At 39.6% G+C, this 18011-nt stretch overlaps 1 protein-coding gene across 1 annotated transcript in view; it reads left to right on the top strand.

The window, feature by feature from the left end:
* Positions 1–2194: 2194 nt before the first annotated feature.
* LOC136857585 (pyrimidodiazepine synthase-like) overlaps positions 2195–18011 on the top strand; it is a 79658-nt gene continuing 63841 nt past the window's right edge. The window contains exons 1-2 of the mRNA XM_067136363.2: positions 2195–2322; positions 13879–14204. Of these exons, the coding sequence (XP_066992464.2) occupies positions 2298–2322; positions 13879–14204 (351 nt within the window). The 5' untranslated portion in view covers positions 2195–2297. The remainder of the gene's footprint in view (positions 2323–13878; positions 14205–18011) is intronic.

Genomic DNA, 18011 nt, shown 5'->3' on the forward strand with positions numbered 1-18011 from the left:
ACGTAAAGCAACTAGCAAAAAAAAAAAAAAAAAAAATGCTCGTGTATGCTCTGTACACTTCGACGACTCGGACTACATAAGGGACTTGAAGAGTGAGTTATTAAACCTTTCAATTAGACGTAACTTAAGGCGTGACGCAGTACCGGTACCACATTTATATTTGCCACTGAGTAGTAGGTAATTATTTAGCGTGTCAGTCCAGTAAAGATCGTGAAATAAGGGCACAAAAGGGCACAAAAGCGAAATCATCGTAAGGAGTACGGCAAATTTTACGATTGCAGGCACCAATTGAAGCAAAAAATGTTAATAATGCTAACTTCAGGAAGGAACTAGATAACAAAAGTAAACATCAATGTTTCTGTGATGAGAAAATTGTTGAATCTACTGCAGAATTGGAGTTAGACTAGGAAACTGTGACTTAAAACAGCAAAATAAGTATCTTCAGGACCGTCTTAGTGTAGCTAATACCGAGATAATAAAATTAAAAAGTAATGTTCAAGTTTTTGAGGGTACTTTTTCTAAAAGTCAACAGCAAGCTTTAGTAAACGGCAGAAGCTCAAGGTGGTCGTCTGAGGACATTGCTAAGGCAGTCATCTTACGGTTTATATCTTCTTTTTTTTTTTTGCTTTACGTAGCACCGACACAGATAGGTCTTATGGTGACGATGGGAGAGGAAAGGCCTAGGAATGGGAAGGAAGCGCCCGTGGCCTTAATTAAGGTACAGTCCCAGCATTTTCCTGGTGTGAAAATGGAAAACCACGGGAAACCGTCTTCAGAACTGCCGACAGTGGGATTCGAACCCACTATCTCCCGGATACAAGCTCACAGCCACGCGCCCCTAACCTCACAACCAACTCGCCCGGTGAAATGAAGAAATGATTAGAGGATCCCATGGTAATATCCAAGTCATTGTAATGATAAGTTTAGTTCAAAAGTGGATACAACCTATCTACTACAACTTTGATATAGCGATGTCAAGAGAACTGTTAGTAGAAGTAATTCAAGTCGTAGAAACCACTGCATTTAAAGTTAGAGCAGTTGTATGTGTCATGAGACCTTCAAATAGGAAATGTATGACTGGTCTGAGTATTTCGTTGGACATACCCTCGCTGGAAAACCCATCAAGTAAAGAACGTAACATGTGGTTTTCTTACGATGTGCCTCATGCACTTGAATTACTGCGGAAGGATATCAACTGAAAAGTGGGCAATCTGTTACAAAAGAAGCATTTACAAAATTAATTGAAATGCAAAGTGAGGGCGAAGACCTGCAATATGAGCATACTCTTTCAATGAAGCATATTCTTGTGACTGGGACGGAGAGGCAAAATGTATGGAAAGCCGCTGAACTGTTATCACTGACTGTGGGTAAAGCAATATGCCACAACTTTTCAGAGCTCAGCTATGTAGGAGAGACTGTAATCACTATTAATAATGGATTTGACATCCTAAACTCCCGTGTCCACGTGTGTGGTACAAACAGCTTAAAAAAGTGCCTATGGGAATTGTGTAGAAAAACAAAATCATGCTCTTGACAAATTATTCGAATTAATTTTCACCATGGGAAGCCTCTTTCCCCTAAAAACGAGTGACTCTGGCATGGTGGAAGAGGTTGACGTTTCTTCAGGGGCTTTTCACCAACATTCCACCGGCCAGTACACATTTATAAACAATTACTTATACAATAATATAATGTTAGGTTTTTACAATACTACTTAATACTATCAATCCGCCAAAACAGCGGTAAAAAGCATCCCGTGCGACTGGTCATGTTTCTTTATTTTTAGTAAGCAGTTTTAGAAATAAAACTGCGTTTAAAATCGTTCTAAAATCACTGGATGGATAGAAAATACGAAAACCAAAACGTAAATACTTTATTTGCATGGCGAAAGATAATTTAGTACTGAGAAAGCTACTAGAATTGTTCATGTTAATCAATGTTATTATATTACTTGTAATGCTCTGAAAAATACTGAAATAAATTACAACATAGTTATCTACACATAACAACTGGCAATTATATTTGACAAAATTGAAAAATATTAATCAAGTGGTTAAATAAAAACAAGCACATCATTAACAGAAACGCACAATTAAAATTGGTCTTGTTCACTGCAAGTTCGGGGGGGGGGGGGGGTGGAGGCCATATGACGTCACCAGCCAAAGCGAGCCTGCGCGTGACCCCTACCGTCGAGTAACCGTGGTTCCAGGCGTCATCTCATTAGAGCTCGGCTACATCAGCGCGAGTTCGTGGGAAGTGACGGTGTCTTCAGCAGTCCTTCATTAACAGCCGTCAGTATGAGTACGAAACATTTGTCAGTTGGTAAGTATTTCTAACAATGATATCATCGGTTTACCAAAGGTATTTATTCATTTCAAGCGTTGATTATTATTATTATTATTATTATTATTATTATTATTATTATTATTATTATTATTATAGTGTCGGTCTCCGGATCCCAAGATAGCGGGTTCAAACCCGGAAAAGGGCGGAAAAAAGTCCATTCGACACTCGTACGATGTCGGCATGTAAAAGATCTCTGGTGATACATTTGGTATTTACCCGACAAAATTAATTAAAATCTCAGCCATAGTCGCCCAAGAGAGATCCGGTTTACTCTGTCTGCCATCTAATGGGCCTTGAGTAAAACGGAACGTCGAAATTGACGAGCAGACAGCCAGATGGCGTCAAATCGAAATGTCTGCACACGGTTGCTGAGGCCATACGATTATTATTATTATTAATATTATTATTATTGCTGGGCGTATTTTTCTTTGACTGTATGTGACAAAAGTGCCGACGTCTAGTTTATGTGTTTAAGAACTCTTCTCTCTAAAGTTGTATTTGTAAGATTATCACTCTGAAACGTGTATGGGCAACAGTTCTCACGTCGAGCAACTTTTAACGGGAATTAGCTGGTTTTAAAAAAATATTTTTTATTTTATTTTTTGCTACTTAACGTCGCACTAACACATCGAAGGTTTTCGGCGACGGAGGGATGGGAAAGGACTAAGACTGAGAAGGTGGCGGCCGTGACCTTAATTAAGATTCAGCCCCAACGTTTGCCTGGTGTGAAAATGGGAAACCAAGAAAGACCATCTTTAGGGCAGCCGACGGTGGGATTCGAACTCACTATATCCCAAATGCAAGCTTACAGATGCATGACCCTAACCGCACGGCTAAATCGCTCGGTTTTCTGAATTGGAATATTTCTGTTCTGATCCAAGCTTTTGAATCTGTATGCACTTTTCACTTGAATTCCTGAACGTATTATGTGCAATATTTATACTCAAAAGAAATTGTGTCTAAACCATTGTTCGAGCATCTTGTGAAAGACCGGGCTGAGTAACTCAGGCAGTAGAGCGCTGGCCTTCTGAGCACAGCTTGGCAGGTTCGATCCTGGTTCAGCGCGATGGTATTAAAAACGCTCAAATACGTCATCCTCATAGTGGTAGATTTATTGGCACCTTAAAGAACTCCTGTGGGACAAAATTCCGCCACCGCGGCAACTCCAAAACCATAAAAATATAGTTAGTGTGACGTAAAGTGTAACATTGTTATTTATTACAGTTGTTAAAGAAGACACCTTCAGTTAAGAGTTCGCCCTAGACAGACTTACGTAGACTTTAAGAGTTCCCTCAACAATGAGTAAGAAAATAATTTTCTTATCTTTGTGGCTGGAAGTGTGACGTATTGTGCATAGATTAAGTTCACAGAAATCCAGGCACCGAGCAGCGCTTAAGAATCAGTCAAGGAGCCGGGCTATTATTTATGTATTTATTTATTTATTTATTTATTTATTTATTTATGTATTTATTTATTTATTTATTTATTTATTTATTTTTGAACTGTGTATCCGACGAGTGTCCTTCATACTTTTGTTATGTTTGTAACTTAATTATCAACACACGAGCGACTTAAAGCATTAGGTCTATATTTGGACACGAGGAATTACTATGGTGAGCTTGCATTCGGGAGAGAGTGGCTTCGAACCCTACTGTCGGTAGCTCTGAAGATGGTTTTCTGTGGCTTCCCATTTTCACACCAGGAAAATGCTGGGGCTGTACCTTACTTAAGGCTACGGTCACCACCTGCCCAGTCCTAGCCCTTTCCTATCCTTGCGTCGCTGAAACATTTTGATGTATTAGAGCGACGTTAAACAACAAACAAACAAAAAACAACGATATTTTGTTCAGACATAAATATTTTTGAAGTGAGAGTCTTTGGGTGGTATGAATAAAACGGAGACCCAACTTGACTCATCCTCCTCATTAGTGAAGAAAGTAACGTAGCGACTGTGGGGAAGCTCACAAATTTCTTATGAATAAAAACTTATGGTTAATAGAGCTTGCTCTTACACGGCCTGAGCAGACTTTGAAAGCTTCCAATTTTCGCGCGCGCAGCCGTACATTGATTGTTTTCAGGTGTTCCGCTCAGTAGAACCAAGCAAGGCTAACCGTTGTGAAGTTCAGGGTGAAGATGACTTGCAAAAAGGATGCGCGAGCGTTTCTGGGCATGCTATACGGCCATACAGTAACAGCTACCAGCATTAAAGAGAAATATGAACATTTGTTGGCATGTCTGTAGCAGAATCGCCATGAAATAAAAGCTGTCCAATATGGTAAACTGGCCGAAAAATAATATGGACTTGAAGTAGACGGGAAACAAGCCCATAAAATTGAACGGCTTATAGAGCTGATCGATGGCGAAACCAATCCTGTTATCAGTAAAATCTAAGATTAGCCACCTCAAACTTAAATATGATTTAGTGTAAAAAGTTTGTTTAGTATAATTTTATGGCGTATTATCTAGAATGTGTTTGCACATATTATGATAGAAGAAACAAGTTTTGTATTCACATTGAGGTTAGGAGTAGTAACTAAAGCTGCTTTGCGAAATTAGTAGAAATTATGAACCTTTCTTCCAGAATTTTACTAAAGCTGGTATACAACATTCGTAGAACTTGTAGACGTATCGTACACATTTTTACTAATCAGTGTTTTTGCATTTATTTCTTGCAAGAATGTACTATAATAATTCGGCAGTATTTACACTTTATAAAACGTTCCTTTAAAAAGCAATTTTACAAGTCTTCAAATAAGAAAGGCAGCCGTCTCTGCAAAACGACTTCATTCTGCAAGCTGCAGTCACCTGAGCTGACTTCGGTTTCTCGAAGGGAGAACTTAAAAGTGAGGCAAGAAGTCGACTTTATTCATATGAAGTGTGAGGCAACTCTACTTGCAAACTCGTTGCTCTAAAAAGGAGCGAGGAATCAGTGACCTAGCTCAGGTTGCTTCGTTTCATTCATTGAAAAAAGAGGAAGCTCTTCAAAATAAGAGGAAACTCAGATTACTTCGCTGTTCATTACCAGCATTTAAATCGGGACAGAATTGTTGCGAAATATTTTCAAGCTCTCGCTCCTTTCCATACGTTGTTCCTTCATATGGAGGCTAGGATATCCTTGGTTAACTTTTCGGAGCAAATGTCCGGCACATTGAGTTCTCTTTGAACTTTTAGTCACATGGAATCATTATTACACGAATTGCTTAGATGTAACAATACAGTCGTAACCCTTTATTGCGACATCGCTTTTAACGACATATCGTATAAAACGACATATTTTGATTACATTTTCATATAAATGAATCGGCTATAACGTCCAATTTTAATTTACGTATTTGGGGATTGCTGACAACATTATAACGCTTATTATTGTAAATTTCAAATCAGTCAACAGTCAAGGCAAGCATCGCTGTGAAGATGTTTCAAAAGGAAAGGAGTGTTAAATACTGAAGCAATGTCACGCATATGGCGATTAAAATGGGGAAACAAGTGTCAGCATCGGGAATGAATTGGGTGTATCACACTTAACGATTTCTACGATTTGGAAGGACAGAGAGAAAATAGAGTCTACTTTCGAAAAATATCTTTGAATATCAAGCGGGCCACATTATCTAAGCCCAAGAGATATTGAATAGTCTTTACTTAGACGGTTTTAGAAGCAAAGAATATATAATGTGACGATCAATGGATCTACTCTTCAAGCGAAAGCCAATGGAATTCCACGCAATTCCACTCCACTAACACTGTACTGTCAATACAGTACTTATTTCACTTACCGGTATGTTTTTTTTTTAAGTTTTAACTTTATTCTGTTAACTAGCTGTTACACATGGCTTCGCTCGCGAGGATTTCTTAAGTTGATAAAAATTAATTGTTCCTCGGTACGGCACTGAGACATTATCTGAAAATCCCTAAAAGTATAAAAACTCACCGAAAATTTACATTTCATTTACCCCAAAGCCTCTTTGTAAACCACGTTTGTGGCATTGCCTTTTGGGACTAAGATGACCAGGATACTGGCAGAGCTAAATCTGGAACATGCGACATGGAACTCTACATGTGAGACACAGTTCCCTTTTAAGTCGGAAAAAAGATGGGGCTTCTTTATTTCTGAAGAAGATTCCAAATACAAATTTTTATGTCGGTAACATCTTAGTTTTTGAGATATAAGCATCCTCATAAAAAGAATTCAACACCTTCTCACTTATTTTTGATCTCCAGCTTAAGTTGATTTTCTGAAAACAAAAAGTACGTGTTTATTTTTAAAGGGGAGTACAAATAACAATTTTCACGTCTGTAACGTGTTAAAGTTATGAGATATAAGTTACTGTAGATATATTCATTTTAAAAACTGCCGCACTCCTTGGCTGAGTCGTCAGCGTTGAGGCCTTCGGTTCACAGGGTTCCGGGTTCGATTCCGGGCTGGCTCGGGGATTTTAATTGCGTGTGATTAATTCATCTGGCTCGGGGACTAGGTTGTTTGTGTTCGTCCCAACACTCTCCTCTTCATATTCACTCAACACATCACATTACTAACCACAACAGGAACACGCAATAGTAATTACATCCCTACACACGGGGTTGCCGTCGGAAAGGGCATCCAGCCGTAAAACAGGGTCACATCCACATGTGCGACACGGTACGCACCCGCGACCCCACAGGTGTGGAAAAAGCGGTAGAAGAAGATACTCATTTAAAAAATCAACCGCTTTTTTATGATTTCATCCCCTTAAGTGGATTTTCCAGAAAAAGTGTGTTCATTTATTTTTAAAGGAGATTCCCAAGTGCCAGTTTTAATGTATGTATCATCTTCAGTTTCTGAGATATATGTATCCTCATATAAATAATTCAACTCGTTCCTCACTGCTTTTCATCTCCTCGCCGTCACACCTTAAGTGGATTTTCTGAAAACAAAAATGTGTGTTCTTTTATTTTTAAAGGAGATTCCAAATACCAGTTTTCATGTCTGCAACATGTTAGGTTTTTGTGATATATTGTAGATAATCTCGCTGCTGTAAGAATACTGGAGCTGACGTTGTCATTGGTTACGGCAGTTCATTTCTTTATCCGATTCCTAGAGCAGGGGTAGTGTGGTACCAATATCTCCATAACGGTTGGTTTTAGGGTCTTAAAACATGGTTTTCGGGCCCGTAGGGCTCACCGAGTTTTGTTGTTTGCGTCAAGGGACTTAAATTGAGCTTTGTTTCGTCCTTGTACGACAAATTCGATATTTCGCCTATATTAGCGTAGTATATTTATATCTCCCCTGTGCCCCCCACCCCACCTCGAATTGTTTTGAAAATAAAATACAGCCCATGTCCGTCAGGGATAATGAATATTTACATTAGTAAGATAATTTCTGGAATCGGTCCAGTAGTTCCTGAACTTAGCCATTACATACAAATTTTGCCTCTTTATATATTACTGTATTAAGTAATATATATTAACCATGTAAGTGTGCAGCCTAAAACTTACAGATGACATTTTTAGCAACAACAAAAATCCGGTTTGTGCGACTATCGCCTATAACGACCGTTGATTGGCGTTCCCTTCGGGTTCGTTATAAACGATTTAGACTGTAATAATAATAATAACAATATAATAATAATAATAATAATAATAATAATAATAATAATTTCGCGTGGCTATTTCTAGTCGAGTGCAGCCCTTGTAAGGCAGACCCTTCGATGAGGGTGGGATGCATCTGCCATGTGTACGTACCTGCGTGTTAATGTGGTAGAGGATAGTGTTATGTGTTGTGTGTAAGTTTCAGGGATGTTGGGGACAGCACAAACACCCAGTCCCCGGACTATTGGAATTAACCAATTAAGGTTAAAATCCCCGGCCCGGTCGGGAATCGAGCCCGATACCCTGTGAACCGAAGACCAGTACGCTGACCATTCAGTCAACGAGCCGGACATAATAATAATAATAATAATAATAATAATAATAATAATAATAATAATAATAATAATAATAATAATGTGTTAAAAGCTCTTTCAACTACTGTCCTTCGCTGAGTTTACTGACTTTGACTGTTTGAACTCATGTTGGCGAATTCGATTCCAGCTTGGTCCAGTGGTATTTGAAGGTCTTCAAATTCGTCAGCGTCAGCCTCGTGTTGGTAAATTTTATTTTGTTCTCACATTTTGCTTTACGTCGCATCGACACAGATTGGTCTTATGGAGACAATGGGATAGGAAAGAGCTAGGATTGGAAAGGAATCGACCGTGGCCTTAATTGATGTAGAGGCCCAGCATTTGCCTGGTGTAAAGATAGGAAACCACGGAAAACCATCTTCAGGGCTGCCAACTGCAAACTGATAGCTACGTGACTCAAACCGCGCAGCCACTTGTTCGTTTTACATTATACTGCTTTTGTTCTTAACAGTGACGGAGGACACGGAGTTTTCGTCGTGAAATTATTTTTCAACGAGCCAATGAATCTACTGGCACGAACCGGCCGCCCTGGGATAAAAAAAAAAACCCCGCAATCTTCAGCACAGAAGGCGAGCATCTAGCAAGCCTTCAATAGTGTGGGTATGGGGAAGGAATCCTCTGTACTAGATGAAAAGTATCATGGCAGCTCCCTAGATTGTTACTTCTGTAATCACAGCTACGCGGTGAATCCAGGGAAAGATTTCCAGTACATTGTGTGAGATCATCCTTTTTTCGTGACTGGGAAAGGGGGAGGAAATACTTCAGTTGTGAGCAACTTCTTCCTCTTTTGTTGACATTATTTCAGAATTGCTCGTAAGGCAAATTTAGTTAATATGTAGGTCGAGTGATAAGTCATGGTAACTATTTTTTCTTTCTCGCGAACAGGAGACAACACGGAAAATCTAAGATATGCATTTGGAAACGTACGGCATGCACTTGCGCATGGTGCCACTAGATGGTGTATGTAAACAACAGTGTGGACATAGCGAGTAGAAGGAAGAAGTGTGATCACTCCCCTAGTTCATCGGTTCCTCCGCTAGACCGCTCTCCCAGCAGTATTTTATTTTATTTTTTTGCTAGGGGCTTTACGTCGCACCGACACAGATAGGTCTTATGGCGACGATGGGATGGGAAAGGCCTAGGAGTTGGAAGGAAGCGGCCGTGGCCTTAATTAAGGTACAGCCCCAGCATTTGCCTGGTGTGAAAATGGGAAACCACGGAAAACCATCTTCAGGGCTGCCGATAGTGGAGCAGTATTTTAGCTTGAGCTGACGAGTCACCATACGAATAAAAGGCAATTATTGATTGCAAAATATTACGCTTTTGCTTACCATTCCAGAAATCAGTTGTCAGATAGTTTAGATAGCTTCCGGGTAGACTTTGTGCTCTTAGGAGATTTCAGTTCCTTTCTCATATGTCTTGTAACAAAATAAAATTGACATTTCATATAATGTAACACAAGTTTAGGGATAATGTCCGCAACATGGTCATCGCAGCATCCTAATTCTTTCGAATTAATAGTGATACTGTGCAAACCGTCCGAACACTCGTAAAATATATCGCTCCATAGGCTATGTTCAAAGGAGAGTTTTTGTTCCACTACACTTTCAGCTTGCACGAATCCATTATAAACTGTTCTTGAAGGATGGGTGAGGAAAGTGCTGCCGGTGCTGTATTTATTGCTATAGTCCCTAATAAATGTGAGGGCTGCGACAAGTATTTCTTCTGTAGGCTTTCCGTGAAGCAGGCTGACACATTTATGACATTTTGTGACCTTGCATATATTGCGTACTATATATCCTCATAGATAATAAATCAACGACTCCTTTGCAAGACTGCGGCTATCACTGTTAATTAGACCTAAATTGTTCTCCCAGTCCGCTAAGAGGTCATCCATGTTCTCATTGAGGTCTAGTGCTTGTCTTATTTTATTTTGTGGATTTTCTACTACAGCCTTATTTGTCTCTTCTGTCTTCTTAGCCAGTGTTCTCATTTTGATTGACGAATGATTTCTGTGTCAGTTCAAATTTGCGCTCACAATTACTACCCGATGACAGGGCAAGTTTGGTTGGGATATAAATAGACTGCAGCATGTGTAAATTCAGAAAATCTATCGTTGAAAGGTGGTCGTCACAACTTAATGAGCGTAGTATACCAAAGTACCATTCTAGTGGATCTTGATTAAATTTGGCTGTGAGCACATATCGGAATCCATTATTCCATAAATACTCGGTCACATGTATGGTGCTCTCAATTGTTACTCTTAGAGATTCAAGAGTTCTTTCTGAAGCAAAAGTATTATTCTTCCCACTGAGTTTATCTCTCCATTTTATTAAGGTCTGATGCCCTATTGAATCCTTATAAACAGCCCCTGCTGGTGTAGAAGTATGTAATACATCTATTAGGATGTTTAATTCCCTTGTGAACGTTTCTGTTGGTTCGCTGTCTTCAAATCCCTCCGAGTTTATCTGTCTAAAGAACTTTATGCCATTTGCAACAGAATTACTAAATAACTAACGTTCATGCGCTGAAATGAAGTGGGGTCTATATGTGCAGACGTTAGCTTGTGGCAAACTTTCAAACCTGCAAATTTATGGCAGTTATCCATTTCAAAAACTTGTCGATAGAATTCAAAGTCCACAACTTCATTATTGTAATAGACTTGCCTTTTGTCGTGAAAATTATTTCTGAAGCACTTAATTATATGTACAGCATCTTAAAAGGCCTGAAGTCTCCTACTAGAATCAAAAGGATTAGAAATAGAGCACACGACCTTCCCTTTTTTTCCATCCATTCCTAAACATTTCCACACCTTTTTATTAGTCTGACTTTCGTCTGAGGTGAAACCTATAATTCTGGCGCCAATTTGCTCCAGTTGTAAGACCACCTGGATTAAAATTCGTGACAAAATATCACCAGGTGTGGAATTTCGGCTTGCATGCACAGCAACCGGTTGAACCCAATTATGCATTAGGGGCACAAACATAAACACTAACGCATGATTTGAGAGTTTATTTTTCCCGTGTTCTTGGGTGTATTCTCCTAAATTTACGAATCCATCATTTTTAAATGAGTTGGAGCTAAACTGAACCTCTTCCCTCAGTTTTACTTCGTCATATATGAGAATTCCCGTGCGATTGTTTTCACTCTTCTCACCGCAGAAATAGTTCTCAACAGCACTAATGGCGTGAGTGTTCACCCCGTAAGGGCACTTGTAACCTTTAACTAATTTTCGCAGGTGAGCCTCCGGAGGAAGGGGAAGCATGTCATGCCTTAAACAGTGTCTATAGCCCTTACGTGATTTCGTTTTAAATAAGAGACTATCTAAAAGGAATTCATTATCATATCTCATCCCTTTCTTATTTCTTAGCTGATATTTTTAGCGTGGTGTTAATAATCACCTTTTGCTTTCTGCTTAATGTCGGCTCACTTGAATAGTTTGCCTGTAATTTGGAATCTCTTAGTTGTTTTTCTAGCAACAAAATCTTAACATTAGCTATTTTCAGATTATTACGGATAGCCATTATATTACGTCCCTGTCTCTTTAGTTTGTTTCTAAGTGAACTTATTGTCTTTTTAGCTGTGTATGAAACTATTCCATTTCTTTCATCACTCTCAGAAAAAGCATCGAAATTTAATTCGCGGTGAGGCCTGTGTGATTTGTTTCTTGAACCTTCCTCCGTCTTCGGAGGCTGTCTTTTACGGGGTGATTTTCGTTTGTTTAATTGTTTCGTGAGATATTGTGGCAAATTGGGGGAATATATGAGGGACAGCGCCTGTTTTCAGTTTCCATCTATCTCTAGGAATTTCTGCCTCTTCGCCTTGTATTACAAATGAACCTGATTTAACAATAAATTAATCAGAAAAATGTGAATCGCACACATAACACTTATCAGAAAGCTTTTTGTCCTTTCTGGTAATCGCCTTTTCCCATTTTGAAAATTCTGCTTCATTTTTAGTTGGTTTAAAAAAGTGTTTACCTTTCGTAGTTTTGTAGCCAGACTTACATTCTGGAACGAAGCAAGGAGGCATTTTTTCCTCGTTGGTATTTTTGTAAGTTTTATAAACTGAGCACTGTATTTGCAATAAATAAAATAATACCATCACCAAATCACATGCCCTTCACTTTCACTTAACAATAATGCACGACAATTAAGGTTTGCCTTCACAGAACAACACTACCGAACATAACTATATTACAACTACAGATACCAACACTCAGATAGCAACGGTGCTGCCCCTGCGGACGATTCATCACAGTCCCTATACTAGCCAACAGGGAACAACTTAAGAGCTCACACTTTCTCTTCTAATCGTTATGGTGTGGGTCTAAGCATGCCCCCAAGTTCAGTGTGTGAGTGGGAGCGTCACAAAATGGAAGTCAACAAGCAGGAGCAACGATCGTATATTAAAAAGCAGTTCTCCGCGGCAGAAATGCACGCCAATGCCATGCAGAGCTGCGGGAAGCATTAGGTGTGCATGCCATGCCCTATAGAACAGTGGCCGGAACAACGAATTTCAAATAATGAGGTCAATTTTGTGAGAATCTGTTCAACTTTCTTTATCATCGTGGTTTTCATTTATAAATAAATTATAGTAAGCACATTTATGCTCCTTATTTAACGTAGTTATGCTCTCCTCTGAACCCTATCGGTCGGTCGGCGAAGTAACAAGAAAGAATCCGGTGCACCCTAAGATTTAAGGGTCAAGTGTTCTACCGAAGCAGCTGAGGCAAACGACCGACGATGGAATTGGTAAGTTAAAGGGTTCAGTAATACAGTCAATATGTTCGTGGAGTGGTACTAACAGTTCAAGGATCACATTGTCTTTTTCCGTCGTGGTGATCCGGGAGATTTCGACTTGGCTCATCTCAAGCGTTTCGCCAGCGGATTTCCCTAATTTTTGGCAGAACTTGATATTTGCCCGCTGCTCATACTACGACATTCTCAAGTTCCGCCGCTGACATTCAACTGACCTTCACAACAGAGACCGTAGTTCTGCTTATACTGTAGGCCTACTCTATGCACGCAATTGCCTCTTGCTGGGGGTAACGAAGGACTGTCACAGCAACATCCTGTAGTGCAAACTCTCCACTGTAGGGAACCACAGCGACGCTAGACGGCCAGTCCGCGAACTTGATGCCTCTACTACGTACCCCCCCCCCCCCCCCCCCGTTGACACTACAGCCCTTGAAGGGCCTTGACCTACCAAGCGACCGCTGTTCAGCCCGAGGATCTGCAGATTACGAGGTGTCGTGTGGTCAGCACGACGAATCCTCTCGGCCGTTATTCTAGGCGTTCACCGCCAGATAGCTCCTCAATTCTAATCACGTAGGCTGAGTGGACCTCGAACCAGCCCTCAGGTCCAGGTAAGAATCCCTGACCTGGCCGAGAATCGAACCCGGGGCCGGCACTCTACTACGTATACTATTTAAAGGAGTCATTCAAACTGCTCGCTTGACTAAAATTATAGATGGTTACTGTGCTTCTGTTTACAGGCTTCATTGATTAAGCGGACCCCTGGGAACTTCAAATTGTGCATTCAAACTTGCTCAAACGTCCACTAATTTTCTAACAAATCTTTCATTTTATTACAGGGTCAACTTGTCCTCCAAAGGAAGACGGAAAATTGCGTTTGTATAGCATGCGCTTCTCCCCATATGTGCAGCGTGTTAAGCTCGTGCTCAACGTGAAGGGGATTCCGTACGACGTGGTGAACGTGAATCTGCAGGAGAAACCGGAGTGGCTCTCCAAGCTTCACCCTCAGGGCAAGGTGCCCGTTCTGGACACCGGTGATGAGGTGCTGATCGAATCTCTGGATATTGCCGACTATCTGGATGCCAAGTATCCTGAGCCTCCGCTATACCCCTCGGATCCTGAGCGCAAGGCCAAGGATAAAGAGCTGATCGAGAAATTCAGCAAGGTGAGCTACAGGTACAAACCATAAATAATTTACAATGTAACTGTGCTTACGAGAGGCACGCAAACCAGTAGAGGTTATAACTGAAAATAATGCCGTCTTCTTCTTTAATGGACTTGATATAGAGACGTTCGTGGCGTGATGATTTACCGAGAACAACAGATAAAGCTCATTTGCTTGCAACAAAGTGCTTGTTTTGTCTTAAACCAAATGTAAGAAAAACAGTCGTGGACTGTACGAAATGTCTAAGATGGAATAAATGATCGTTGATACTGTTGTCACTTAATATAAGCGGCTTGGGACATCTTGATTATTAGCTTCAATAAATGATCGATTCCCTATGAATTTTTCCCTTCCATTTTTAAAATTCTGTTTCTTTTTCATGGAACGCTTCAAGAAACAATGACTTATTGTATGTGTAATTATATTTCTTCATCTTCTTCTTTTATGACCGCATCCTTCAGGTCTCTTTGAAAGGGTTGTTCGGGCTTTGCGGTCCTCCAAGTACTTCTTCAGACGCTCCGATCTTCGTGCCCTTTCCTCGGTTGCAAATATGCGTTTTGTTGGTTTGTTTCGTGTAAGGGCAAAGCGGAGGTTTGTATTCTTGAGTTTTGTATTCAATTTTATCTTATTTGTGGTGTCTTCTGTTGTAAGGCCTATTTTCTTCAGATCCTCTCTTACTTCTCTGATCCATTTACATCCTGCTGTGGTGTTTTTTGAGACGAGATTATGTTGTACTAGTTGTTTCAGAAGTCTCAAATCCTTCATCCTCATGATGTGTCCAAATAATCCCAGTCTCCTCTTACGCACAGTATACGTAATGGTTTCTATCTCTTTGTGCACGACTTTGTTAGGTATTATCCGCCACTGTCCATCTTTCTGGTATTTTTTGTTGATGCAGGTTCTTCAAATCCTCCTTTCAATTTTCTGAAGTCTGTCAGTCTTTGATTGTTTATTCAGGTGAAAAAGTGTTACTGCTGCATATTTAGCTTCCGGTTTTATAACTGTGTTGTAGTGTTTTATTTTTGCATTTATTGATAAACATTTCTTTTTGTAGATATCCTATGTTAACTTTTGTGCTTTACCTAATATATTTGTTCTTTTGGATTGAGATTTTTCATTAGGTTATGTGTTATTACTTCTCCAAGATATTTAAATTGAGTTACAATTTTGATTTTATTACCATTTATGTTAACTTCTTTTAGTTGTGTTGGTTTTTGGGCCATAATTTCTGTTTGTTCAAATGGTATTTTGAGACCAAATTTTATTTGCAATGTCTTTAAGTTCTGATATCTGGGTTTTTGCTTCTTTTATGTCCACTGCTAGTAATGTTAAATCGTCGGCGAAACCCAGGCGATTTGTTTTGATTTTTCGGCCAATTTTTATTTTTGGGGGACATTTCCTAAACCATTACCTCATTACCGTTTCTAGAGTACAATTAAATAATAGTGATGAGAGCCCATCTCCCTGGCGTAGTCCAGTTTTAATTTCAAATGACTCGCATGTTTCACCCCTAAACATCACTTTTGATTTGGTGTTAGTGAGAGTCAATTTTATCATGTTTACTAATTTGGGGTGTAGTCCAAGGTGTCTTAAAATTGTAAGCAGAGATTCTCTATGAATGCAATCGTAAGCTTTCTTGAAATCTACAAGTGTTACCACCATATCTCTGTTTCTTCTCCTGTTATAGTCCATTATCAACTTAAGACTCGTGATCTGATCAGGACAGCTCCTCGAGGGTCTGAAACCTCCTTGATATTCTCCTAGTTCTTTCTCAAGTTGTAAACTTATCCTATTAAGGATGATTATTGAAAATATGTTGTATGTTATGTCTAGGAGTGAGCTTCCCCCGTAGTTATTAGGGTCGGTTTTGTCTCCTTTTTTGTGGAGTGGGTGAATGAGGGCTGTTATCCAGTGTTCTGGCAGTTCTTTTTTAATCCAGATAGAAACAAGTTCTTGATGGCGGGCAACGTTTTCTGTTCTTCCTCATATTTCCAGATTTCCGCAAAGGTCTGATCTTCTACCGGCGCTTTGTAGTTTTTTAATTTATTCCGTGCTTGGTAGACTTTCTTTATTGTGGGGGGGTTGATGTTTTCTGGTGGTGTTTTTATTGGGGTGTTGGTGTCCAAGTGAAGGAGGTCTGTAGGTTGCTCACAATTTGGAAGCTTGTTGAAATATTTAGCGGTAATTTCTGCATTATCTTTATTGCTATGAGCCAGCTTACCATTTTAATCCTTCATCATTAGGGTCGGGGGTTCATATTTTTGGAGCCGTTTTCTGAAGGTTTTGTAGTAGTCCGTTGACTGAGTTTTATTGTATTCTTCTTTAATTAATTGCAGTGTGTCCTTACGATGCTATTTTTTTATTCTTAAGACTTGGGTAGTTCCTTTTCTCTGTTTGACTCGATTTTGATAGGATATTTCTGATTTATGGGACTGATGTAATAGCCATGCCTGATATCTTTTCTCCACTGTTTCATCACATTCACTGTTCCACCATTGGTGTTTTCTACGTGGTTTATTTGGAACCAGGTCTTCTACAATTTGTTTAAGGTTGTATACTGAGTTTTCAAGTTTATATGTGATTTTTATATATTTAGTTGCTTTTTGGTAATTTTCATTGTCTATTAGCTGGGTAGGATCTATTTTTCTTTTAGTTTTAGGGGCTTGCTTTTGTAGTCTCCTCTCGGGAGTAAGCTTAATTTTTATTTTAACTGCGTAGTGATCTTAACCTGTGTCTATTCCTCGGAAAACTTTCACGTTATAGATCTCTTTATGGTGTTGCCATGTTTTGAGTTTTTTTTTTTTTTTGTTTTCTCTTAAAACACTTAGATTTTAAGATTAAATTATGGTTTCTACACAGGTCAACTAGTCTCTCTCCATGTTTATATGTTTTGTTGTGTGCTGATCATTTTCGGATGATGTCACGGTATTTTCTTTCTCTGCCTAGTTGAGCGTTGAAGTCACCTATTAATAATTTTAAATGGTGTTTGGGGATGTTATCTATGGTCTGGTCCAATAGGTCCCAAAATTCTTCTTCTGTTTCCTCATGGACTTTTGAGGAGTTGTTTTTATCATTAGTGGGAGCATGGGCATTTATTATAGGACAGAGTTTGTTAGATGCCTTTAAGGTGAGCGTTGAGAGTCGTGGAGACTGTGATTTGAATTCTTGAACTGAGTTTATTATTTTAAGGCTGACCAAAAATCCTATACCTAATTGTGGGACATTCTTCAGCACTCTCTTCCCGCGTATACCTTTATAAAGTCCGTACCCTTGAAATTCCAAGGCTTCCTGGTGAGTGTTTCTAATTTCTTTTAATCCCATGACAAGAATTTTGTATTGGTCCATTATGTTGATGATCACTTTTAGTTTACCGGTTTGCATGAGTGAGTTTATATTGTGTGTAGAGAAATAGGTTATCTGCTTTGGTTTGATTCTTGATTTTGTCTCGTTCGTGTATGTAGTACTGGGGTATTTCCGTGCCTCCGACTTCACGGTATCTTTTAAGTAGCAGCCCACCGTATCCGAATGTTGCCTTCTCTGAACTCTTGGTTCAGCCGGTGGAGTATTTCTTAAAAGATCTTCTATTGTTGACTGTCAAGGTGTCACCTGTGTGGGACTAGGTCACGAATTACAACTCTGGATGTGATCCAGTGAGGTGATAATGAGGCCGCTCTTCTGGAGTACAGACGCCTTGTGCAGCCACCCCTAACTTGGAGAACAGGCGCTGTCTAATGGATCCAATGATATTCCTCCACTCACCCCACCTAAAGGGACTCATTCACCCGAAGCCGTTGGCCCCCTTAGGGT

Source organism: Anabrus simplex, chromosome 1, assembly GCF_040414725.1.
Source record: "Anabrus simplex isolate iqAnaSimp1 chromosome 1, ASM4041472v1, whole genome shotgun sequence".
In the NCBI taxonomy this organism is placed as follows: domain Eukaryota; kingdom Metazoa; phylum Arthropoda; class Insecta; order Orthoptera; family Tettigoniidae; genus Anabrus; species Anabrus simplex.